The 25730-nt window shown below is 35.6% G+C and overlaps 2 protein-coding genes and 2 pseudogenes across 2 annotated transcripts; 2 read left to right on the plus strand and 2 right to left on the minus strand.

Moving 5' to 3' along the window:
• Window positions 1-102: 102 nt before the first annotated feature.
• Window positions 103-9768, minus strand: LOC120137864 (annotated as a pseudogene).
• On the minus strand, window positions 6686-9720 carry LOC120137863 (annotated as a pseudogene).
• Window positions 9769-11039: 1271 nt separating the features above from the next.
• Window positions 11040-12577, plus strand: LOC120137705 (GDSL esterase/lipase At2g23540-like). The gene is given in 6 exon segments (XM_039153402.1): window positions 11040-11328; window positions 11416-11513; window positions 11515-11547; window positions 11633-11881; window positions 11955-12210; window positions 12292-12577. Coding segments are annotated over 6 exon segments (1131 nt in total). The 5' UTR covers window positions 11040-11057; the 3' UTR covers window positions 12516-12577.
• Window positions 12578-22103: 9526 nt separating this feature from the next.
• Window positions 22104-23029, plus strand: LOC120137632 (dof zinc finger protein DOF3.4-like). Its single transcript, XM_039153330.1, has one exon. It carries the CDS (start codon window positions 22239-22241, stop codon window positions 22917-22919), a length of 681 nt encoding a protein of 226 aa, XP_039009261.1. The 5' UTR covers window positions 22104-22238; the 3' UTR covers window positions 22920-23029.
• The last annotated feature ends 2701 nt before the right edge of the window (window positions 23030-25730 follow it).

The raw sequence follows: 25730 nt of genomic DNA on the forward strand, positions 1-25730 counted from the left end.
GTATTATCCACTATAAATATTTGCATATTCGTAGCACCAAATTTGAATAATGAAAAGATGTTCGATGTGCAGTGTATATACCTACTAACTTTATTTTTAAAAAAGCCACTAAACCAGAAAGACCAAGGCATCGGAGAAGGATATGGCCCAACCCTTGATAATTACTTGTTAGAAAAGGAAATCTATCAGGCTCCTGGATTGGTCTGATTACTTAAACCATGTTCATGGTGGGGCTTTAGCATCATACAACCATCTGTTAAGGATGCCATTGAATCGAACGAGTGCGACATTCGGATTCCGATATCAGCAACCCCTTCCCTGTAATTAGCAGCGCTGAACGGAATATGTTTCAATCACCAGAAACTGCCCTGGAGATTTCCCAACACTTTCATGCATTGTAGTTCACACCAAAACATAACCGGGGTCTAGCAGGAAAAGCACTTTCGAGTTCTTTCAAGACTAAAATCGAAAGCAAAATGGTTCGACAACAACAAATTCACAAATATGGGCATATGCATGTCAATATGACTCACCAAAGACCTCCCAACTAGATTCTAAATTGTTGTAGTTATGTCCCTGTGCACTGCTTCGAGGTCAGTGTAACATCGAAAAGTGTACATATTTCTGAAACTAACCGTAAGCAAACCCAAAAGGAGAAAAATTCAGGCAGCAAGAAAAATAAGTTGAAATATTCACCTGCTTGGGTCCGAGATTATGTAGCAAATGATTTTGAATTGCTAAATTTCATAAGTTGTCTCGGATTCTTCTGTGACCGTTGGGAGCGTACCCTCTCTGATGAAATCCGGGTTAAGGAACTTTGCTACAAAGGCCCACAACTTATAGACATCCTCAAAATTAGTAAGGAAGCCAAGTGAAGCTGTAACGACTTCAACTCTAATGAACCCACTCTTCCCATTATGTTGACCATTTTTCATCGGTCTGCACAGCGTTGTATCCTCAAAGTTTGCAGTTGTTCGTTGTTGTCGTGGGTTATCTAGTATTCGTATGTGATTGAGGAAACCAATACCAAGAGAGATGCCTTCCCTTTCAGCCAACTTCAGTACGACCTCTGGATTATTGAGTCCCTGGTTTCGATCCCTCACATTGAAAGCCACTGCTGCACCCCTTTCATACTTTATTTTTGGGCCATAAATCTGAACAAGATTCACCCTTCCATCTCCATCTGAATCAGGTAACTTAAGCTGCAGTAACGAGGTTACAAGCCAATTAATCAAAAAACGTAATCTAAGAGTGGTTTTATTGAGCCCTAACATATTAATGTGATCAAGATGCCGACAAGTTATCTCAGGTTCCCTCCTGTCCCAATCTTGCACATCACCATATTCTCCATCACTGGTGAAGTCTTCATTATCAAGGTTGTTCCCAGATGCTTCACCTGGCTCCAAAGTACGACTCGTGTGCTCTTTACGACTATCCTCTATGCTAAAGGAGACCCTTCTTCCCCTACTAGGATGTTCATCTTCTAACCCAAAAAATCTACCACCATTGTACTTATTTCCTTCCCTCTTCCCCAGCAACCTAAATTCACCTTCAGTTTCTCTTCTTATGGCACTGTCTTTAATCGCTGAGGAAATTTCTGATTTTAAGCCATTTGATAGGTCATTATTCCGAAAGGCAGAATAATTAGATACAGACTCCACAGCCAGCGATTTACTGGTATCCTGTTCTTCCTGGATTTCCAGAAGATGTGATCGGTTCGAAGCATTCTTATGAATTCCTGCAAATTGTGCTTTACCAGGGATCTCCTTCACGTGGTCCGGTTCATGTGAAACTGATTGAACAGCAGCATCAAATGATAACACATGATGATCATCACGCCCCAGGTTAAGATCTTTATCATATATCGGGCTGCTATATATCATTGATGTTGGCTTCAGAGAGAGCTGCTTGTGGTTATTTCTTCCACTAAACCAAAATGGTGGCAAAGGGGAGGATATTTTATGCTTATTCAACTGGCCTGCACTATCAGACCCCAAAGGACTCTGACCCAAATCGATCCAGAATGTATTGTCCAATGAATCATCTTCACTGAAGATGGGGCTTTTCATCACTTCTCCGACAGAAACACTCTCGGTTTCTTCAAATATGGTGCTTGCACCATCTCTGTCAGTACTATTATCTTGATCCATTTCCGTCTCAAATACATCCTGTACTTGAGCAGGCGTGTAGGCACCAGAAAAGGCAGGCAGCTGCATTCCTGGACGGTTTTCTGAGGGCTTATCACCATTCGCAGCAACTTCATTGTCCTCGATCCCACCCAACCCATCAAGATCATCCACAGAATCACTATGATAGAGAGGATATTCCAGGGTAATCTTCACCATTCCAGAACCAGTCGATCCAGACTGGTTCTGAAGGCTTCCCAGGACTGATTTCTTTATAAGAAGGCATCCAAAGCCAGTTGGATCATATCCAAACACTCTGTAGAATGATGTGATGATGAAATCCGGACGAAACAATGACAAGCCAAGTGAATCCATGTCTTTGGGACCCAATGAACCAGCATCAAGCAAGACATGCCAATTGTTCTGCTGAGCCAATGCCATCCACTGGTACGAATATTTAGCCCCCGTTACTCTAGACTGCACCGGAAAAACGAAAAGACCAGTAGCGCCATCCTTCCTCCTCTTTTTATTCGAAATCCGATTTCTCAAATCAGCAGAACAAAGTTTAAGAGTTGGCCATTTAAACCAAGAACTGTATACTTTTGCACCCTTTTCCCGAGCACTCTGAGCCATCCAATTCACCGACTGACTCTCGTAATCAAACATCGTCAACAGTTTCTTATTCGTTTGAAATGATAAGAATCAGCCAGCAACTTAAACGCAGACCCTCTACTTACAGTAAACACAAGACCATATTCATGCTCAGGAATGTTCAAATAATCCATTATCCTGCTCTTTATATCATACTCCACAGTTCCTTTCTCAGCACCACCATAAAGTGCATGATTACTCAAATTTGCAGTAATATTAGACAAGCTAAACGTAGAGGATTCCCAGTAATGCAAAGTTTGAACATAAGAAAAAAGCCCGAATCCACAGTAATCAAGGCATACCTTGGGTGACAAATGTGAATACTCATTCGATCTCAATTCATCAACTTTCTCTGATGACTGGTACTTTGGGTACATTGTGAGGAACTTATTGAATGCCTCGTGAACATCGGGGATGGAATCTTCACTCTCGAATGTTAGCTCAGCAGCGAGAGCGGTGGCTCTCAAGAATTCGCACTGAACATTGAGCCTTGCAAGAGATCTTGATCGTCCCAAGCTCTCATCTTGACTGGCTACGGAACCGGGCTCAATGTTCTGGGACTTGAACAAAGACCCTTCTTCAGACGCCTCTTCGAGAGCTTCTCTGAGCTTGTTTTCATGGAGTTTCCGGAGAGTTGAAGGGTTCTGCTTAGCTTCAGCAGCAGATTCAGACCCATCCCTTCTCTTGCTCTTCTTATCTAAGATCAGAGAAGCACAGTGAGCTATGGGTTTCCACAGTGAAAGATGCATCAAAGCCGCAAGAGTTGAGACAAAAACCAGGAAGAAAACAACTACAAAAAATAAAGGTTTTTTTTCAACACATCTGACAAAAACCCAAATCTTTTCTCAACTAAGTTTGTTCAATTTTCGAACTTTAAGCCTCGAACCAAAGAGAGTTGCATTCAGCCAGAAAGGATTCAATCGAGAGAGAAACAACCCAATCTGAGAATCATTTCAGAAGCCATATTTGGAGGTCAAAAGCCAATTTTTTAAAAGAAAATTACAAGAAAGACAGGCTAGACACTTGGGAGAAACAATAACCACTTGGGTTTAACAACTACAAAACATGGCAAATAGAAATCCCTTATTCAACGCCATAACCAGTTAAAAAAAAGTTTTTCACCCCCCTGTTTCTCTCTCTTAACTGCAATATAAACCAAAAGAAAGATAACACCTTTCCATCAAATGCTTATTTAACAATATCTCTCTCTTTAGTCGACTTTCCAAATGGGCCCTCCAAACAAACAGTAAGAACGGAGATTGATTTTTTTTTTTTGGAAGTGAACGCCAGCTGTATTTACTAAGAGAGATAACTCTTACAAAGCAAAAGTAAACGACGTAAAAGAAGACTAAAGAATTTGATAAAACAAAGGATCTCGAACGAAGATTGATTTAATAAATTAAATAAATAAAAATGTCTCCGTATGTAATGTTTTCTTCTTATAATGAGAGGATGTTTCGCCTCCTCACGTTGCCTAATGTCTATACTAAAAGTCAAACAATCAGGTGGTTTGTAAAAACTGTTTTATAATTATATTAATGGTTTAAATTTAAAATTTTTAAATTTAAAGGACTAAAATATAAATTTAACATTTTTTGGGCCAAAGCTCCATCTTTGACTAAACAAGTAAAAGAAGTGATCCTCTTAACAAATTTATAAAAAAATAAAAAGCACTACAATTTTATCAAGATTAATGAAGTTCATGCATATAGCATTTAATGAGTTTATGCAATTATGGAACCCTTATTAAATATGTTAGTTGACGTGGGGCTCCTTTCGTGAAAAATATTTCACATGTAAAATTGGCAAAAGTTTAGAAGAGGTCAGATTATTTGAAAGTAGTTCAACTTGTCCTATCAAACTCAAGAATATCAAAGGGGACTATAGTGGTAAATCCAGTTCGTGCTCTATTGCATATTGATTAGGAAGCACACATTGAATATATACGCTGATTGGGTAATGAAGTAGTTATATTTTAGGGGAAAAATCACGCCGTAACGTCCGTAATACCCGCAACTGCAATGTCGTAACTGCACTAGCAATTTAGTACTATGATCTTTATTCTATCTTCGATTGTTATGTTTTCAGTATCAAAAGTCTTTCATCATAATTTTCTTTCTAAAATCTTAGATTTGGGATTTGAGGTTGTTGTATTCGATTTTGCCGAAAAACTGAGATCCATAGCTCGTTTTATCGTCTTCTCCACCCATAATTTTTCTTGTGTTTTTCAGTCGTTAATTATCTTTCGTGTGTTTCACGTGTGACTTTAAAATTCTAACACTATCATCGAAAGTAGTCGTCGGTGACCTTCCTCTATCTACTCTAGCCTTGAATGGGAAATGAAGAAATCCTAATAGCTTTGACCCATCGATAGTCCAGAGCTACTTTTGGTCCCCAGGGGCTACTGCACCTCCCCCCCCCCCCGTTTTTTATTAAAATTTTACATGGGTAAATATTATATTAGATTTAGTAATTTTAATTTCTTTTGATTTTGTCCTTTATTTTTTATAATTAATTATATTTTATCTCTCATTTTCTATAATTAATTATATTTTGTTTCCCTGAATTTGAATTCTGACTTTGTTCTTATCTATCAAACTGAAAGCCCAAGTCCATTACTAGCATGAAATCGTTCAACTGAGAGCATGTCAGGAGATTATGACCCAATTGTGTTTGTTAATCACCTCAATCAGCCTAAACCTAGTCATGATCCAAAGCTAAACTAATCCCAATATGCACTCAACCCTTGCCCGAGTTTAAACCAAGTTCATTTGAGTCTGACTCAAAACCCGACCCATTAGTCTGACTCGTTAATATATTTAACTTGTTTATCCGTTGATCTGACCTAGTTTGACTGACCCATTTACTTGTTGACCTGATCTGGTGTGAACTACTCATTTCCTTATTGATTTGAATTGGTTTAACTGTTGATCCTAACAATTGACATTGATCGTTGACTTTATATTTTTCAAGATGATGAGTCCATTATTATAGTTTAGTTTGCTAAATTATGACCCCAAAGGTCTCATTTTGCATCTCATACTTCTTTAAATGATAATATTCTAAAATTAAGGGGTCTTATTCTCAGGGAAAAAAACTCATCTTCCAATGAGAAAAACACGCAGTTAAAGTTTATCAGTACAAGTAGTATTTTCAAGAACTGACTTGAAAAAAATAGTGTGACTGATGGTGTCGACACGATGAGAAGCCATTGTTGAAGAAAATCACTGTAAACAAATATTGAACCTTGAACTCAAACGTGTCAACGTCGCCTTTAGAAAGTTATGTGCATCAATCAATTTAAATTAAAAACTATCTCATGTAATCTTTTTCCCTTCTCCACTGTAAATATTTACTTACTCGTAACACCAAATTTGAATTATGAAAAGCTGTTTGATGTGCATGTATATACCTACTAACTTTATTTTAAAAAATACCCCCACTAAAGCATACATCTTTACTTTATCAAAGTTCATGGTGGGGCTTTTGCATCATACAACCATCTGTAAAAGGGTCTAAGATTCGGATTCAGACATCTGCAATCATTTACATGCAATTAGCAGCACGAAACAAAATATGTTTTACTCACCAGAATCTGCCCTGGAGATTTCCCAACAATTTCATGCTTTGTAATTTCACGCCAAAACATAACCAAAGTCTAAAATCGAAACTGAAATGGTTCGATGTCGAACAAATTCACAAATCTGTAGAACCGCAGATGGTAAACTTAGCTACTTCTACGGAGAGGGCAAATGAAATGCAAGTGTAAGCAAAAGCAGAATTCTAAGCGATGATTTACCGGATCTTCATTTTTCTTGAAATACTAAGGTCCGACACATATGTACATAGGTATGTGAATATGACTTACAAATGTGAAAAGACCTTCCAACTATATAGAGAATTGTAGGAAAAAATTGAACATTGGTTCTAAGTGCTAATAGTTCTGTCCATGTACACTGCTTTGAGGTCAGTGTTACATCCAAAATGGTACAAATTTCTGAAACTAACTGTATGAGAGCAATCCCCAAAAGAGAAAAATTCAAGCAACAATAAAAATGAGTTGAAATATTCACTTGCTTGGATCCGAGAGTCTTGCGGAAGAGCAAGAATTGCATATACTAGTACCTTCAAATTCTCTCCAGGGACTTCCTAATCTTCTGGTCAGACTCCCGGATTATTTAGCAAATGAGTTTGAATTGCTAAATTTTGGAAGTTATGTCTCGGATTCTTCTGTGACAGTTGGGAGTGTATCCTCTCTGATGGAAACTGGATTAAGGAACTTTGTCACAAAGGTCCAAAACTTGTAGACATCCTCAAAATTAGTAAGAAAGCCAAGTGAAGCTGTAAAGACTTCAACTCTAATGAACCCACTTGACCATTTTTCACCGGTCTGCAGAGTGTTGTATCCTCAAGGTTTGAAGTCGTTCATAGTTGTCGTGGGCTATCTAGTATTCGTATGTGATTGAGGAAACCAATACAAAGAGAGATGCCTTCCCTTTCAGGCAACTTCAGTACAACCTCTGGATTAATGAGTCCCCGGTTTCGATCCCTCACATTGAAAGCCACTGCTGCTCCCCTTTCATACTTTATTTTTGGGCCATAAATGTGAACAAGATTCACTCTGCCATCTCCATCTGAATTAGATAACTCGAGCTGCAGTAACGAGGTTACAAGCCAATTAATCAAAAAAACGTAATCTAAGAGTGGTTTTATTGAGCCCTAACATATTAAAGTGATCAAGATTCCGACAAGTTATCTCAGGCTCCCCCTTTTCCCAATCTTGCCCATCACCGTGTTCTCCATCACTGCTGATGTCTTCATTATCAAGGCTGGTCCCAGATGCTTCTCCTGCCTCCAAAGAACGACTCATGTGTTCTTTATGACTATCCTCTATGCTAAAGGAGACCCTTCTTCCTCTATTAGGATCTTCATCTTCTAACCCTAAAAATCTACAACCATTATACTTATTTCCTTCCCTCCTCCCCAATAACGGAAATCTACCTTCTGTTTCCCTTCTTATGACATTGTCTTTAATCTCTGAAGAATTTTCCGATGTTAAGCCATTATTCCGAAAGACAGAAGAATTAGATACAGACTCTACAGACAGTGATTTGCTAGTACCCTGTTCTTCCTGGATTTCCAGAAGATGCGTGCGGTCCGAAGCCTTCTTATGATTTCGTGGGGTGATGCTAGTTCTTGCAAATTGTGCTTCACTGGGGTTATCCTTCCCGAGGTCCAGTTCCTGAAACTGATTGAATAGCATCATCAAATGATAACACATGATGATCGCCATGCCCGAGAGAAAGATCTTTATCATCATATATCGGGCTGCTATATATGGTTGATGTTGGCTTCGAAGAGAACAGCTTGTGGCTCTCCCTGCCACTAAAACAAAATGGTGGCAAAGGCGAGGATATTTTCTGTTATTCAACTGACCTGCATTATCAGACCCTAACGGACTCTGACCCAAATCAATCCAGAATGAGTTGTCCAAAGACTCGTCTTCACTGAAGATGGGGCTTTTCATCATTTCTCCGAAAGAAATACTCTGCGTTTCTTCAAATATGGTGCTCGCACCATCTCTGTCAGTACTACTGTCTAGATCCATTTCCGTCTCATATATGTCCTGTACTTGAGCAGGTGTGTAGGCACCAGAAAAGGCAGGCAGATGTGTTTCTGGACGGTTTTCTGAGGGCTTATCACCATTCGGACCAACTTCATTGTCCTCGATCTCACCCAATACGTCAAGATCATCTACAGGACCACTCAGATAGAGAGGATACTCCAGGGTAATTTTCACCATTCCAGAACCAGTCGATCCCGACCAGTTCTGGAGGCTTCCCATGACTGATTTCTTTATAAGAAGGCATCCAAAGCCAGTTGGATCATGTCCAAACACTCTATAGAATGATGTGATAATGAGATCCGGACGAAACAATGACAGACCAAGTGAATTCATGTCTTTTGGACCCAATGAACCAGCATCAAGCAAGACATGCCAATTGTTCTGCTGAGCCAATGCCATCCACTGGTACGAATATTTAGCCCCCGTAACTCTAGACTGCACAGGAAAAACGAAAAGACCAGTAGCACAATCCTTCTTCCTCCTCTTTTTATTCGCAATCTGCTTTCTCAAATCAGCAGAACAAAGTTTAATAGCTGGCCATTTAAACTGATAACTTTATACTTTTGCACCTTTTTCCCTAGCACTCTGAGCCATCCAATTCACCGACTGACTCTCGTAATCAAACATCGTCAACAATTTCTTATTCGTTTGAAATGGATAAGAATCAGCCAGCAACTTAAACGCGGACCCTCTACTTACAGTAAACAGAAGACTATATTCATGCTCAGGAATATTCAAATAATCCATTATCCTACTCTTTATATCGTACTCCACAGTTCCTTTCTCAGCACCACCATAAAGTGCATGATTACTCAAATTTGCAGTAATCTCAGACAAGCTAAAAGTAGAGGATTCCCAGTAATGCAAAGTTTGAACATAAGAGAAAAGCCCGAATCCACAATAAGCAAGGCATACCGTGGGTGACAAATGTGAATACTCGTCCGACCTCAATTGATCAATTTGCTCTGATGAATGGTACTTTGGGTACATTGTGGGGAACTTATCGAATGCCTCGTGCACATCAGGGATGAAATCTTCACTCTCGAATGTGCGCTCGGCAGCGAGAGCGGTGGCTCGCAAGAATTCGCGCTGAGCATTGAGCCTTGCAAGGGATCTTGATCGTCCCAAGCTCTCATCTTGATTGGATAGGGAATCGGGTTCAATGTTCTGGTACTTGAACAAAGACCCTTCTTCAGACGCCTCTTCGAGAGCTTTCCTTAGCTTGCTTTCATGGAGTTTCCGGATAATTGAAGGGTTCTGCTTGGTTTCAGAAGCTATATTCAGACCCATCAAAACCGAGAAAGTTGAGATAAAACCCAGAAAGAAAACAAGCTCAAGATTCACCACAAAAAGGGTTCCCCCCCCCCCCAACTCAAACCCAAATCCTTTATTACAACTAAATGGGTTCAATCTTCCAACTTTAGGCTTCAAAGCAAAAAGGGGTTGCACTCAGATCAAAGATAGCCCTAAATTCAGCCAAAAATGATTCAAAAGCCAATTCTAATGAAGGCTGAATTTCAAATTATCAAGAATTAAAGGAAGAAAGGTAGACGAAAGAGACTAGAGGGAAGAAAATTCTGTTAAATCGGTCAATCTCATAGTCCAGAACAAACACTTAACCCGAAACGACAGCGTATTAAATCCATTTTTATAAGGTAAATTATAAAACAATCATTACTGTTTGAGTATGTTTTTGTTTTGCCTACTTAAATTCGAAACGTAATATATTGGTCACTAATGTTATCGATTTGTAACAAATTGATCACTCTACCGTTATTCCCATTAAATTGATGACGTGATAACGTTAGAAACAGAATTAATATTTAATTTTATTCCTAAATTACTGTAAAAATATTAAATAGGTTTGTAAACAATAATTTTTATCTAATTTACTCGTTCTAATTTACAATAAGCCCTTTCTTATGTAAATGTTAGTGTGCATAAGTCAGGAATCGGAAAAAAATTGATGTAAAACTATGTATGGAAAGCGTTAAGTTTTACTAAGTTGAGTAACACACAATTGTTACTAATTTCAATTTAACATGTAAACACTTAATAATCCCTTGGCTTCTCAAATAACACTTTGGAAATTGAATCGGATCAACAGATTAGATCGATCGGATCAGATCTTTTTGTACATCCCTACGTTAGATTCGCCTGTATTATACAACAAACACTGAAAACTTAGCCGAAAGCATACCCTTCGAATCTCCATATGGATTTAGTCCAAATTGGCCTTTTGGGTCTTCAAAATCAACTTAAAATATGGCTCCAAACTATGGATTTATTTCCCATTTCTGAACAATTTACCAAACAATCACCAAAACATTGTTAATTCAGCCCACAAATCCAAACAAAGCTTTAAACCTAAACCGCATATTTGACCATATAATATAACTAATGGCCACTCGGTTCCACCCTTACGTATACACAAAGCAAAGGCCAAAAAGTTCGTAACACACGTTGAGAAAAATTTTCATCAGATTGATCACCTACCTTACATCAAAAAGTCCTTTGCATTACAACCAGGGTCAAACCAAATGCCAACCCCAATATATACACAAGTTCACAAGTTTCATCAAACTGGACTTATATACTCTCACCCATTTCAGTTCTCGGTATCATAAGATCAATACTCGAACTAACCAGTAGCCATGGTTACGGTGGAAGCTTGGAGTTTTGGTTTTGTTCTTTTGTGGTTCAGTACTCTGAGCTACTACTACCCGGTTCATGCAGCTGACGATACCAATAGCAGTTTGGGAGCCTCTTTCATCTTCGGTGATTCTCTTGTCGATGCCGGTAATAATAACTATTTATCGACGTTGTCCAGGGCGAATATTCCGCCGAACGGAATCGATTTTAAAGCGTCCGGCGGAAACCCTACCGGCCGATACACTAATGGTAGAACCATAGGTGACATTGTAGGTGAGCTCTATATACCTCTTTTTCACCTCGGGTTTTACTTCTCATTCGTGTCACGTTTTATTAACATAGAGTTTTATATGTTAACAGGAGAAGAATTGGGAATACCGAATTATGCAGTTCCATATCTTGCTCCAAATTCTACCGGGAGAGCTATACTTTATGGTGTAAATTATGCATCAGGAGGAGGGGGGGGTTATGAATGCAACTGGAAGAATATTTGTTAGTTTTAGAATTTAATATATATCTTTTTACCCATCAAAACTTTATCCAATTCCAGGCAAGTTAAATCAATTTTCTTCTGCAGGTCAATAGGCTGGGACTGGATATCCAAATTGATTTCTTCAACAACACAAGGAAACAGTTCGATGCATTGTTGGGTGCATCAAAAGCCAAAGATTACATTTCGAAAAGATCGATCTTCTCGATTACGATCGGAGCAAATGATTTCCTCAACAACTATCTTCTCCCGGTTCTCTCCATTGGAGCTAGGATTTCTCAATCTCCAGATGCTTTCATTGATGACATGATTAGTCACTTTAGGAACCAATTAACTGTATGAACACCATTCAATATATATATCCAATGTTTCATTATCACTTATCAACTAAACAACCATGTTTCAACAGAGACTTTACCAGCTCGATGCTCGGAAGTTTGTCGTCGGGAACGTCGGTCCGATCGGCTGCATTCCGTATCAGAAAACCATCAATCAACTGAACGAGAACGAATGTGTCGATTTAGCCAACAAGCTGGCGATACAATACAATGGGCGTTTAAAGGATTTGCTTACTGAAATGAATGGAAAGCTCCCCGGATCCGTATTTGTTCATGCTAACGTGTATGACTTAGTGCTGGAACTCATCACAAACTATAAGCAATACGGTATAATCCCATGCAGCTGGATTGTGTTTCTGTCACTTTTTTTTCCAATTATTCTCTCTGACCCTGTTTTTTTTCATGCAGGATTTACGTCGGCAAGCAAAGCTTGTTGTGGAAATGGAGGCCAATTTGCCGGGATCATCCCGTGCGGACCGACGTCGAGTATGTGCGATGATCGAGACAAGCATGTGTTCTGGGATCCTTATCACCCCAGTGAGGCTGCCAATCTTATAATTGCTCGACAACTTCTCAATGGAAACACCAAAGTTATTTCTCCGGTGAATCTGAAGCAGCTTCGTAATCTTTGACTAAATTATCTGGGATATTTACTCTGTCATTTCCATTGTGATTTAAGCAAGTTTCCTCTACGCTTCTCCATTATCCATGTCTATGAGATATTTTTTATAAAAAAAAAATTAAGCATTTAAAAGTGAAATGATTCCATGCAAATTTTCATCAAAGTTACAGCTGAGGGTGGGTTATCGGCTTTTCATCATATATTTTATTGACAAATTCACCGGGCGTGGCTTGTTTGCAGATAATCTGTTCACCTACCTTCTTGAATAAATCCAAACAATTAATTCAAGTAAAATTTTGAAATTTTTATCCAAGTTCATTTGATGGGTTAGTCTAAATTGAATAAAATATTAATGAGTTTCGAACGTACAAGAGATGGTCTTCATAGTAGTAGGTATATTATTTATTTGATTTCCCCGAGGCCAAAAGTGATCATGATATATTCTAATTGAACCCATGGTCATTGCCATGCTTGTGATTTTAAAGATTTTTTGTGTACATTTTTCAACGACATTAAGACAATATGTAGATGATGACTACTTATGAAATTAGAAGTTTTTTTAAAAATATTTAATTATTATTTAACATATTAATAATTATAAGATAAAAATCTAGTAATATGTATCATTTTCTATTTTTGACTTGAGGGAAAATTTTATTCTTACAATAAATATAAATTCATAATTTTATTTTCGAAATTATTAATATTTTAAAAATTATTATAATTAAACACATGCCTCTTTCAAATTTTTTGTTTCAGTTAATTTTTAGAATTTTTAATAAAAAATTGTGCATTTAATAAAAAAACTATCAGTTTTAATCTGTTTTAATATAAAAACTATCAGTTTTCACTTGTTTTATTATCCAAGCTTTTATTTTTTTAAATCATACTTAACGTTTAGTTTTTGTCTCGTTTTAGTATCTCTGTTAAAATCTTATAGGCACTGTATTTTTTAATGGGTAAATTACATTATGCATCACTCAACTATCTTTTCACTCCTATTTACCTATAAAAAACTAGTATAGACAGAACTTGAAACTATAGGAAAAAGGCACGAACCAAGCGATCTTTGTAGTAAATGAATTGTTGTTATTTTTTGATATCATGAGTTCAAACACTATAAATATTAGGGATATAAGCGTTTAATATTAAATATTTAATAGTTATCTTTAAATATATATTATCTTGTATTAACATTATATTAATTAAAAATATATAGGAAAAAGCCAAAATTAGGGAAGCGACATGTGAAGTAAAAGGAGGGAAAGTGAAGAAACAAAAAGGAAAATGAGGAATTGTGTGGTTTCAGAGTGACAGAACAGTTGATTTTGTGCCGGAGAGACATAGATGACTATTGAGTCATGCGCCCAACAGTTCTTATAAGGTTTGAATGTACCCTTTGAGGGCAGATGCAGGTTCATACCAAAGGGCAAGGGTAGATCCAAAAGAAAATTTCAGAATAAATACATGTATACTAATATAAATTTTTCTCATGAGATATGTACAAATAAAATTTCAGGATGAGTATAATCAATAAAACTAATAATTAATACAAAAAAATTAGATTTCAAGATTGACGCGTGGTTACCCTAACCTCCATGTACAACTATCACTGCTTAGTGCGTTTTTTTTTTCAAAAACCACATTTTTATAAATAAAATTAGATTTCACCAAACAAAAGCTAAGATACAAAAAAAAGTATAATTTTTTTTGAAAGATGAGTACTTTATATTGATAAGGATACAAGGTACACCACCTCATGAACCTCTCATTAAAAAACCTTCCTAAACCTATTTGGAGGAAAAAGAGTAAATCATGAGGTGGAAAGAACAGGAAGCCAGGGACTAGCTCCTGAGAAAGCAAACATTGCCTAATATACAGGATACTACAAAGACACATCTAACATGCTGTTATTAAAACAGCTACAAACAGAATCGAAAACCAACGGAGAAGACCACATAATGAAGAGCAACAATACAACTTAGCACATAACCTCCCACGAATAGATCGACCAAAGCTCCAATATGCAATTCCAAACTCCAAAATGAAACAACAATCGATCCATACCCCCTTAGCCAATCGAGAAACTAAAAGATCTCAAAGACCGAAAGCAATCACCTAAACAACCCCAACAATACTCTGAATAACGTCAACGCGTGACTAACGAAAAAAAGCTTCTAAAGAACCACCATTTCACGACTACCAACCATAAGTCCAAGTTGCCTACCTACCCCTCGTCTCATTAGCTCGTTCTTCGCCCATGGTTCAAGAGTGTAAAAAAAATAAAATCAAAATATTTCGTTGTATGTTTTATCTTTAAAAAAAGTTTAGCATTTATCAATAATTTTATGCTTTTATTTGAGTTTAAACACAATATTGATGAAGATATGACGATTGAGATAATTAATCTAACATATTATTCTATGATCGATTTTGAATACATTGATAAATTGTCATAAAAGAATATTCAACTATCCGAGATCGTTGAGCTTTATAAATAAATAAAAAAATATGGGTAAATTACATGTTTAGTACATAAACTACTAATTTTATCCTGTTTTGGTACTTAAACTTTTAGTTTTTTCAAAAGCATACCTAATTTTTAGTTTTTGTTTCATTTTAATATATTCATTATTAAAAACATAAAGACATTGTATTTTTATAGGTAAATTACATCATTCATCACTCAATTATCATCTCACTCCTATTTTGGTAATAAAGTTTAAAAAGTTCCAATTTAACTACTCAACTTTCAAATTGCTCATATTTTAATCATTCTAATTTATTTTATTAATTATTTTTTGACATGAATTTTTTATTCATTAATATATAATCAAAATAAATTAAATTAAATTTAAAAGTTAGATGATTAAATTATGAGTAATTTGAAAGTTAAATAATTAACCAAAATGAGAGTGAGAAGACAATTGAGTGATGAATGATGCAATTTACCCATAAAAAATGTGCCACTTGTAAATCATTTGTTAAGTTTTTTACAACGATGTACTAAAACCAAATAAAAACAAACATTAGGTATAATTTTGATAAAATTAATAGTTTAGATACTAAAATTTATAATTTAGATATTAACACATAATTTACCCGAAAATACTATATTAAAATTTAAAGAAACATTAATCAAAATAAATAACTTTGAAAATAAACAAATAAATTGTTGAAGCTCAATTTATCTTTTTAACCAAAAAATCATCCTATAAATAAAAATATTACATGTCAGTCATAGTTTCCCAAATATTGCCTGATCTAACACCTGAGAGAAGGAGGCGCGTTCGGTGAAACGCGCTTTAAGAGGATCAGAGGGTAAGGCGTGGTTGGTGGGAAACGTCTTAACTGAAAACCGCCTGAATGGATGATACCCTTGGAAGGCGCATCCCCATGAGTGCGCCTTACCGGGGTTTTCTAATAACCCTAAAAGGCGTATCCCATGGGGCACGCCTTCCCCTTCCCGTCCCAAGCCCTGCTAAATTCTTTCGTCTATTTCCCTCAACCGGCTGCCTATATAAACCTTCTTCCCCGACTCAAATAAATCTCTCCTAAATATATCTCCTAACTATCTATTTTCAATCAAGTAAAATATAATTGTTTTTATAATTTATTTTTTATTCATTAAATTTTTTATTATTTAAGTAATTAATCATTTTATTATTATTTTATTTTAGTATTTATTTTTATTTATTATTTGATTATTTAATTGTAAAATTATTTAATTAGTTAATATTTATTAACTGCAGTTAAAAAAATGGAAGGCGCGCTATTGCGATTGGATGTTGATCATATTTCAAGTCATTTTGCCGATACGGTAAGAATACAAAAATATATTCTTTTTAAATTTATGAATATTATGAAATCAATTATATATTATTTAGATTATTATAATTTATTTATTTGAGTTTATTTAAATAATTTTGAAATAGTAGTTCAAATTTTAATTGTTATAATTTATTTGTTAGGAAAATGATCGTATATTAAAAAAAATTATTCGAAACAAGATGATGAAAACATCGAGGCGTATCTGGCCATATTTGTCTATGGCTGGATTCGGTTACTTAGCAAAAATTGAAGGAGGTTGTAAACTTGAACCCGCTCTGATTTCTACACTAATTGAGAGATAGAGACTAGAGACACACACGTTCCATCTACCAAGTGGGGAGTGTACCATTACGCTAGAGGATGTTTCAAAGTAAATGGGGCTCCCGATCGATGGAACTGCCATTTGTGGTGCGACAGATGATGATTGGGGGTTTATGCAGGGAGTATCTTAGAAGTTTCCCGCCCACTTTCAATGGTGTCGAATAACATTAGGGTGGTTGAAAAGTGAATTTAAAGAGTTGCGCAAAAATTGTTCGGAGGACGAGGCAAAAGAATTTGCCCGGGCATATATACTACAACTCATTGGAGGTATATTGATGCATGAAAAATCTCGAAATCAGGTTCATTGTATGTGGTTGAGGCATATGATCGATTTTGAAGTAGCCGACACATTGAGTTGGGATCTACAATGTTAACATTTTTTGTTTAGAGAAATGTGTCAGGCTGCAAATCATAAGAAGAGTGCTATTGACGGTTGTCTCATGCTTCTCCAATCGCGGGCATGGTACCACATGCCTTTTTTGTGGCTGATTGTGAATGAGTCATATGTTTTTCCGTTACTTTCAAGGTATCAATTATAGATTTATTTTTAAATAATGTTTTTTTAATATAATAAAAAGACATATATATATATATATATATTCATATTAAATAGGTGATCATATAATAGGAAAAATCACTGTGATATCCCACAAGAATTACAAAATGTCCGATTACTCATTGACCAAAAAGTTGGTGTAGGGGTATTTTTTAATTTTAATTTTTATTTAATTGTTTTTATATAATTTGAATCGCATTTTAATTTTGATAAGAAATCTATATTTTTGTTTTAATTTAAATGGTTGTCATAGTTGGACGACGAATTGAGAGTTTGCATCTCACCTTACTTAAGTGGGATATTTAATGTATGGTTGGCGGTTGTGCTCCTTATTCGTTATGTTATTGTTGAGTGGCATTCGACTGAACGTGTGTTTCATCAATTTTGGTTTACACAATTTATTCCAGAAGCACCAAGGAACCTCGACAATATGCATAACATCGATAGACGGGGCAAGAAAGATGTGAATTGGTTAGTGAAGCATAGATAATAGTTGGCGGTGTGGGAGAACCGACATCAACATTTGCCTCATTGAAAGTATATAACAGAATCTTGTTCGTTAATTTTAGATGGTTATATTGAATGGCTCAACGTAAACAGAAAGTCATTCTTACTTTAAACTCAAGCACGAGGGGTGGCAATTCATTGTCGCCAATAAAAACATTCGATGTCATAACATTATCGTCCCCCACTACTGGACGAAGAGCACATGCCTCTCGGTCATCCTCAACTATGCCACCGGAACCATCACACTAGCAACCAACGACACCAGTTTACATCTTTAACCCTTCAATTCACATGGGGCACCACTTAACTTTCAGTCGCCACTGCAGTCGGTTCAGATGCTACATCCGCAAGTCCAGATGTCATATCAATCGATTCAGATTCCACCACCATTTGGTTACGCAAAGAGCTCGCAGGGTTTTATGACACCCATTAACGTATATTTTTTTACTATGCTTACCGATCCAACATTTAATTCCTACGCGAATTATATTACAGATGGTCCTCCACCACAAACACCTCAACCACTGTATGCGTCACAAACATCAATGTCCATTTTTTACAATTTTCACAGTTCTCGACAAGTGGTAGGATCATCAGTCATACACCTCCAAGGTTCTTATTCTACAGATATCATATATCAGCATTCAACCCTTATCAAGACAATGTTGTTGAGATTGATGAGGAAGACGACAACGACGACGAGAATGATGGGGATGACGACGACGACGACGACGATGAGGAGCAACATATAAGAAGAAATCCTCCTAGAAGTAGATGACCACCACCTTGTGGAATACATTCTAAGAGACATCGATGAATCTGACAACTATGACAATCTTTTTATTTATTGTGTGATTATTTTGTATTTGCCTTTTATTTTTTTATTATGTATTTATATAAAGTGAGATTTTTTTTATCTTAATTGGTTTTTGCCTCTTATTTTGTTTTGTTATTATATACTTATATAAATTAAGTTTTTGTATGATATTTGATGTCTTTTTACAAACAAGGACAAACAAGACACAATAATTTGGGTACCCTCGTTTTATAGGATCGTTTTTAAAGCCTATATATATGTGGGAGGTGAAGACTAATTTTAATCTATTCAGGCAAAAGCTTTAGTTGTTTAGGTAAGATGGCTAATATTTAGGGGGGAATTTTTTTCAAATATTTAAGCATGTCTTTCAACAACAAAAATTCACTTGAGAAATTGAAGCTTAAAATAGAAAGAAATGTTAAACTCATAAGGAAAAAAAGAATATTTTTGCTATATTGTATATTGCCAGTATAATTTAAGAGGTTTCTTCTAAGTGATGATGTATACCTTTGTCGTATGATTGAGACATACTATTCTCATTATGTATCTCATATGGATATGTTGGTAGAGTTTGAGGATATTGATGTTGATGCTTCGAGTTTAACTACCCAACAAATTAAGCAGAATGAGTTCGGAAACACAGAGATAGATGATGAACACCCAGAAGCATGGTTCAAACACAATTAGGCATCATAACATCATTAAGAAAAGTTTGTTTTAGGTGTATGTGTATGCTTTTATTTATTGTTTAAAATCTGTGAAAGATGTGTGGTATTTATGGTTCGTTGGTTTGGTATACTTTATGTCATGTTTAATAGTTTGTTGTTAAATGTAATGTTTATGGTTTGTTGTTTATATAGTTCACATCTATAACAAATCTAATATTGAATTTAATTAGTCATACTAAGAACAAAATCCACTACAGTATTGCTTTCACGATTCCAGAAACAATAAAAGCAACCTCTAAACGTGTTATCACATAAGTAATATGTTTGTGGAATTTTTTTATGTATGAAATTGAGAAAATTTTAGCAATAGTTGAGATATTCATGCTTCTGCAGTGGAAAAGCTCTTTTTTTCTTAATATTTATATGCATTGGGTTTAGGTTGGACAATATTTGATATCCTTCTTGTAGCCTCTCTTTTATGTGAAGCAATCGTATGCTTAAAGTATAAGTTGCTTTGAAGACACTCATGATAGAGGCTTGCTTCAAGATATGACAACCAACTTCAACACTGACACAATATTTGAAAAAACACTCAACTATACATTCCCTGAACAATATATATGGATTTCTAAAAACATAAGTCTGTCGTACGAGCAACCATTCAGAACAATCCAAAGGTTTCAAGGCATACTGATGAATTCGAACATTTGAAAATGTGAATTTGTAATTTGATGCCAAGAAAAAATCCCAACAAGTTAAACGAATGTGGAGAAAGTCCTCAATAGAATTAAAAGCAACATAACGTAAAATATCAACTAATATATCATTCGGGAGATAAGAAAAATGAATTTTTAGCTGCCATTAAAAACGATGAAAAATTCTATGAAAATGATAGATAACATAATTCGAAAGATACATGAAAGGAAAAGTACTGAGGACCACTTGCTTTATTTCTCATAAATATAGTATTTGATGCTGGATAAGATAAAATCTGAAGAAAAAGAAAAATGTGTTTCAATGGAAGTGTTTTCCCTATTTTCAGAGAATCTCTGTCATTTCATAGTGTTTTCTATTATTATTCAGAGAATCTATATCATGTCATAGTGTTCCATCTCATCTGAAATGAAAGGCGCGTTCCAGATGAAGCATTTTCCATTATTATTCAGAGAAACTCTTCCATGTAATAATGTTTTATCCCATCTGAAATGAAAGGTACATTACAGGGGAAACATTTTTCATTATTATTCAGATAATCTCTGTTATGTCGTAGTATTCAATCCCATCCAAAATAAAAGGCACTTTCCAAGAGAAATGTTTTCCATTATTATTCAGATAATCTCTACCATGTCATAGTGTACAGTCTCATCCGAAATGAAAGACGCATTCTAGCGGAAGCATTTTTTATTATTATTCAGAGAATCTCTGTCATGTCATAATGTTTTGTCCAATTGAAATGAAAGACGAGTTCCAGGGGAAACGTTTTCCATTATTATTCAGAAAATCTCTGTCATTTCACATAATTGACATGAATTGTTCACCGACCCTCAACGTCTTAAACTTTTCAATTCTAAAACTCTGTATCTTTGAAATCTCAAACTCTCAAACGTTTAAACTTTCAAACTTTGAAACTCTCAAACTAAGAAAACGACTCATATTTCAGTTGTTGTTTATTATGATTGAGAAATTTAGGAAGATGAATACGGGGTTGTTTTTCAATCAAATCATTATATCCTTCTATCATTCAGAAGAAACATCATTCTTCATGATTTAATCACAAAAATCTCAAGGAATGCTCGTATTGGAAACAATAGAAGACTGGTTACACTTCAGTACAGATTTCTGACTGAATTTTTTTTTATTAACATATACATTATTCAATATCTCAAACGACGACGATGTTACTATGATGGTTGATGCTTCCAGTCAAAATTCGAACTCTATTATAGAAATGTGTGCCACTTTTGTTGATGTGCATCCAGTTCAAGATATGTCCTTATCCTCCCACTATGGCTTGCTTGAACCAGTTGATCAAGTTGCCTAAACCTAAAACCACCGAGCATGAGAGGCTCGTTCCCTACGACGCGCCATTCAAGGGAGGCACATTCCCTAGGACGCTCCATTCATAAAACCCATGGAAGGCGTGTTTCATGCGAAAAGCCTTCCCTCCCCTCGGCTAAGGTGCATCTCCTGTCGTGCGCCTCTTTCTCTCTCCCAAAAAAAGGTGTTAGATCAAGAAATAATTAAGAAATAATATATGATAGATAATATTTTTTAATAGAGTGATTTTTTTTGTCAAAAAAAACCTAATTAAAATGTAAATGATTGGACTTCAAGTTATAAATGTGTGTGAAAATGAAAAAATTATTAGATTAACTTGATTCACCATTTTATATGTGATCCTAATTAATAATATTTATCCATTTCATTTTTTCTAGGATGAATATTCATCTCTTTCTTATATATAAATAAAATAAATATTTAATTTAAAATTATTTTAAAATTAACGACACTCGTTCACCAGAATTATAAACGACGTCAGTTAAGTTCATCAAATAGTTTATTGTGAAAATGTGAACCGTAGATTGGTGATGAGAAAGTGGAAGAAAGGGCGGAGGAATCTGATAATGACAGGACAGGAAGCCTCCGAAATCAGAGGGGAGAATCTATCATTGCTCCCCACGCTTCCCCGACATTATCATTATGTCTCTTCCCCAAATACTATAAAACTATTTCCATGTGGATTCGTTCGTGGAAAATCATTAACCTAAACACAGGGACCCTTCTTTGACTGCTTATCCCATTTCATCATTATCATTTTCTCTCCTTTTGTCGTTTCTAAAAGACCACTGTAAAAGCCTGACCGCTTCTTTGTTCTTCCTGTCTCCGTTCATACAACAACAGTCGTTGCACCACGTTGAATACATCTCAAACTACTATATAAATATCATTGTTTCTTCTTCTACTTCTTCTCATTCTATTTCATCCACAATAAGTGAATCCGAAAGCTTAAATCCCCCCTTGTTTTCTCTGAAAATGCCATCAGATTCCGAGGATAGGCGGTCAACAAAGGCCATTAACACCGGAGCCCCACCGCCGGAACAACAACAGCTGCCGTGTCCTCGTTGTGATTCCACCAACACCAAGTTTTGCTACTACAACAACTATAACTTCTCTCAGCCTCGCCACTTTTGTAAGTCGTGTCGACGTTACTGGACTCACGGTGGCACCCTCAGGGACATCCCTGTTGGTGGTGGCACCAAAAGAAACGCAAAGCGTTCACGCACCACCACCAGCTCCACCCATGGAACCGTCGTTTCTTCTTCCACCAATGCCATTACCAACACCGCAAGTTACAATGACATCCACTTGCCAGCGGCTGCCACTCAGGTTTTACTACCACTGTCGGGCAATCAGGGAGGTTTGGGTATTGGTGGGGAGTCCAAGGGCAATGGTTTCGCTTCATTGTTGGGTAATCATCCTCAGGGACCTGGTTATCTGGCTCTTGGTGGGTTTCGGCTTGGTACTGGTCCAGCACTCGAAGATGTTGGATTTGGGCTTGGAAGAGGAATGTGGGCTTTTCCGATAGGGGATGGTGCTGCGGTTAGTGGTGGCAATGATGGGAATCCATGGCATTCTGAAGGTGGAGAAGCGGGGAGTGGTTTCTTTTCTTGGCCTGAACTTGCCATTTCAACCCCTGGGAATTTGCTCAAGTGAATCTCATCTTTTTTGTTCACCATCTTTGATGTAGAATTAGTGTCTGATAGTACATTATTAGGTATATGTAAGCATAAACAAAACTACAGCCTTTTTCTGTATTGTGTTATCTGGGGTCTCAATGTTGTTTGATTTGGTTTGTTTTTCTCTATTTTGATTCAGTAAAGCAGATCAAAAGCACTTACTAATATTCACAAGTAGATATTGTCGTTGAAAAACTAGCAATTGTATGACTGTGATACTTGTAATATCGGAAATAACACTTGTTATGTCCGTAATTGTGATCAACGCAATGTAAGTAGCTTTTTGTCAGATTGAATCATCCATTTTAAACGAACCATTCGATTAAAGGATGGGAATGTATTCTTTAAGAATCCTCCATAGTTCTTCTCCTTTCAAAAGATTGCCCTTTTATTTATGTTCTGCACCAAACAGCTTAATTGGCAAATGTCCACTAAATCATACCTTTTCTCGTACCTAAAACTTTTTTTTTGTTAATATTGTTTAAGAATCCTCCATAGTTCTCCTTTCAAAAGGAGCAAGTGAAACAGTTGGATTCCTTTTTCTCATATTGTTTTTGTTAATATTATAAAAGAATTCAATCATGTTTCTGATGGAGAATTTCAGTCCAAGCTTCCTTTCTTATTTGGTATCTGTAAGAATTCCTATAAAATACGAACTTGCCAATTTGATCCCAATCATTGCAGTCTAACACCGATAAATTTTCTATATGTTTTTCAATTCTGTGAACTGAGCCATCTCGCCACTCTCGATGCACGATTGTTTTCCGGCATGGAACATTTCATGCATGGTAGTAGGCCCAGCTTTCCTTCGGTTTTCTATACCCATGGACGAGTTAGGTCAAACTTGATCCAATATGGGGGATGGGCATGAGATCCGAACCCGATGAATTTTGATTCGATTCGATCTGATCCAATCGAGTCGATTTTCTCAGAAAAAAATCGAGTTCAAGTCGAGTCAGGTGTTTTTTAGAGGTTATATTCGAGTCGGATTCGAGTTTAGAGTGTAAAATACCCGACCCGAAAAAAATATAATTTTACATCATAAATTTAGGGATAATTACAATAATATCCCTTTATATATTATTTTTGTAATTAAATCCCTATTTTTATTGAATAAAAGTAATATTTTTAATAAATATATTATTTAGGGTTGGATTGAATTCGATTTTATCTCAAAAAAATGATGCCGGTTTGGATCAGATAGAAGATGTATATTTTTCGAATCGAGTGGAGGATGTATAATTTTTGGGTCGAGTCGGTGGACCGAAAACCCGACCCATACCCATCCATAATCCAATCTGTTTTGTACATAAATTTTTATAATAAAAAATTAAATTGATCGGATTAAGCTATGTCAAACTCTGCTGAGTTCAAACAAAGTTATCATCCCTAATCTAGACCAATAATGTTGGAGAAAATATTTGTATTAAAAAATTATATGTGCAACAACAATTGTGGTAATTTTTTTAATATATAGTTTGTAATATTAGTGTTATATGTTGATTCTTTAATGGTTTATATTATTTTAGATTTTGATAATATTTAAATATATTCTTGATCCATTCAAAAATACATTATCATAAAACTTATCAATTGATTTCAATAATAAAAAAGAAAGTTATTTTCCCTAAAAATTTTGTATTCAAACAATAACATCTGCAGGATCTGTGTGCGTTGTCAATAAATTAGTACTTAAGTATCACCTTGTCATTGTGAAAGTTAATGTGGTAAACTGACGGTACAAGATTGTCCATGTAGTTATCAAGTTTCACGGAAACTACTTATAAACTTCCCATTTCTAACATAAAAACAAAATAAATTCGTGCAATTATTGAAATTCAGCTTTGGATTTGGTGTGGAAATTATATATAATTTGATAAAAACTATTAATTCCTTCTTTTGCTAATTTTATAATGATAACGAATGGCTCTAATAGAGGGCAACGAAAGCAACAATACAAAGCTGATTGTGATGGGGCAATCAAAAAAGAAACAAAGACGAAACCCCATGGATCAATGGGAAGGCTGCCCCCATTCCACTTTGATGGCGACTACATTATCTCCCCAAATACGGCCTCAATAAAATATTTATATGTAAAAATTATTTAAATTTATCAATTTAGTTGTAATTTAATTGAGGTTATTATTATTGTTGAAGATGAGTCAAGGCTTGGTTCATTGGTTAAGAGTAGTTCGTTCCTTTTGATTTAAATGAAGAGTCATAGTCGATAAGAGAATTATCGTTGACCGATGGAAAGAAGAAACAAAGAGAAATATCATGAAGGAGAGGGAGGGTAGGTCGATTATGAACGGTCCATCCCCTCTTACCAATTTCAATTGGAGGTATTTATAATATCTTTTGGTGTGTGTTAGTCGAAGGGTTATGATAACTATTTATAGACTAATCAAGTTAGAAAAATAGTCAGAGATTAAATTTTGTCTTGATAAGTCAAGTGAATTTATTAGAAATCTTATATAGGTTTCGTCTACGCACTGTTGTTGACTTGAGGATCTGTGCTTGAAGGGTGTGAGCTATTAAGGACTTCGGCAAACGGAGAGATATGTGTGAAGACTATTTGCCGATGAATTTCTTGAAGATCTCATGTGACGGAAAACTAATAATTTTCAAATATCATTGTGCAGAGGTATAAAATTATAATATTATATTAATAAATAAAATTAATTAATATAAAAATATTAATAAGATAAATTTAAATTATAGTTTTAAACAATAACATACATAACATAAATAAATTTAAAGTGAATTTATTGTATTTTTTTTGTACAAA

The sequence above is a fragment of the Hibiscus syriacus genome, unplaced genomic scaffold, assembly GCF_006381635.1.
Source record: "Hibiscus syriacus cultivar Baekdansim isolate YM2019G1 unplaced genomic scaffold, ASM638163v2 tig00110676_pilon, whole genome shotgun sequence".
Taxonomy (NCBI): domain Eukaryota; kingdom Viridiplantae; phylum Streptophyta; class Magnoliopsida; order Malvales; family Malvaceae; genus Hibiscus; species Hibiscus syriacus.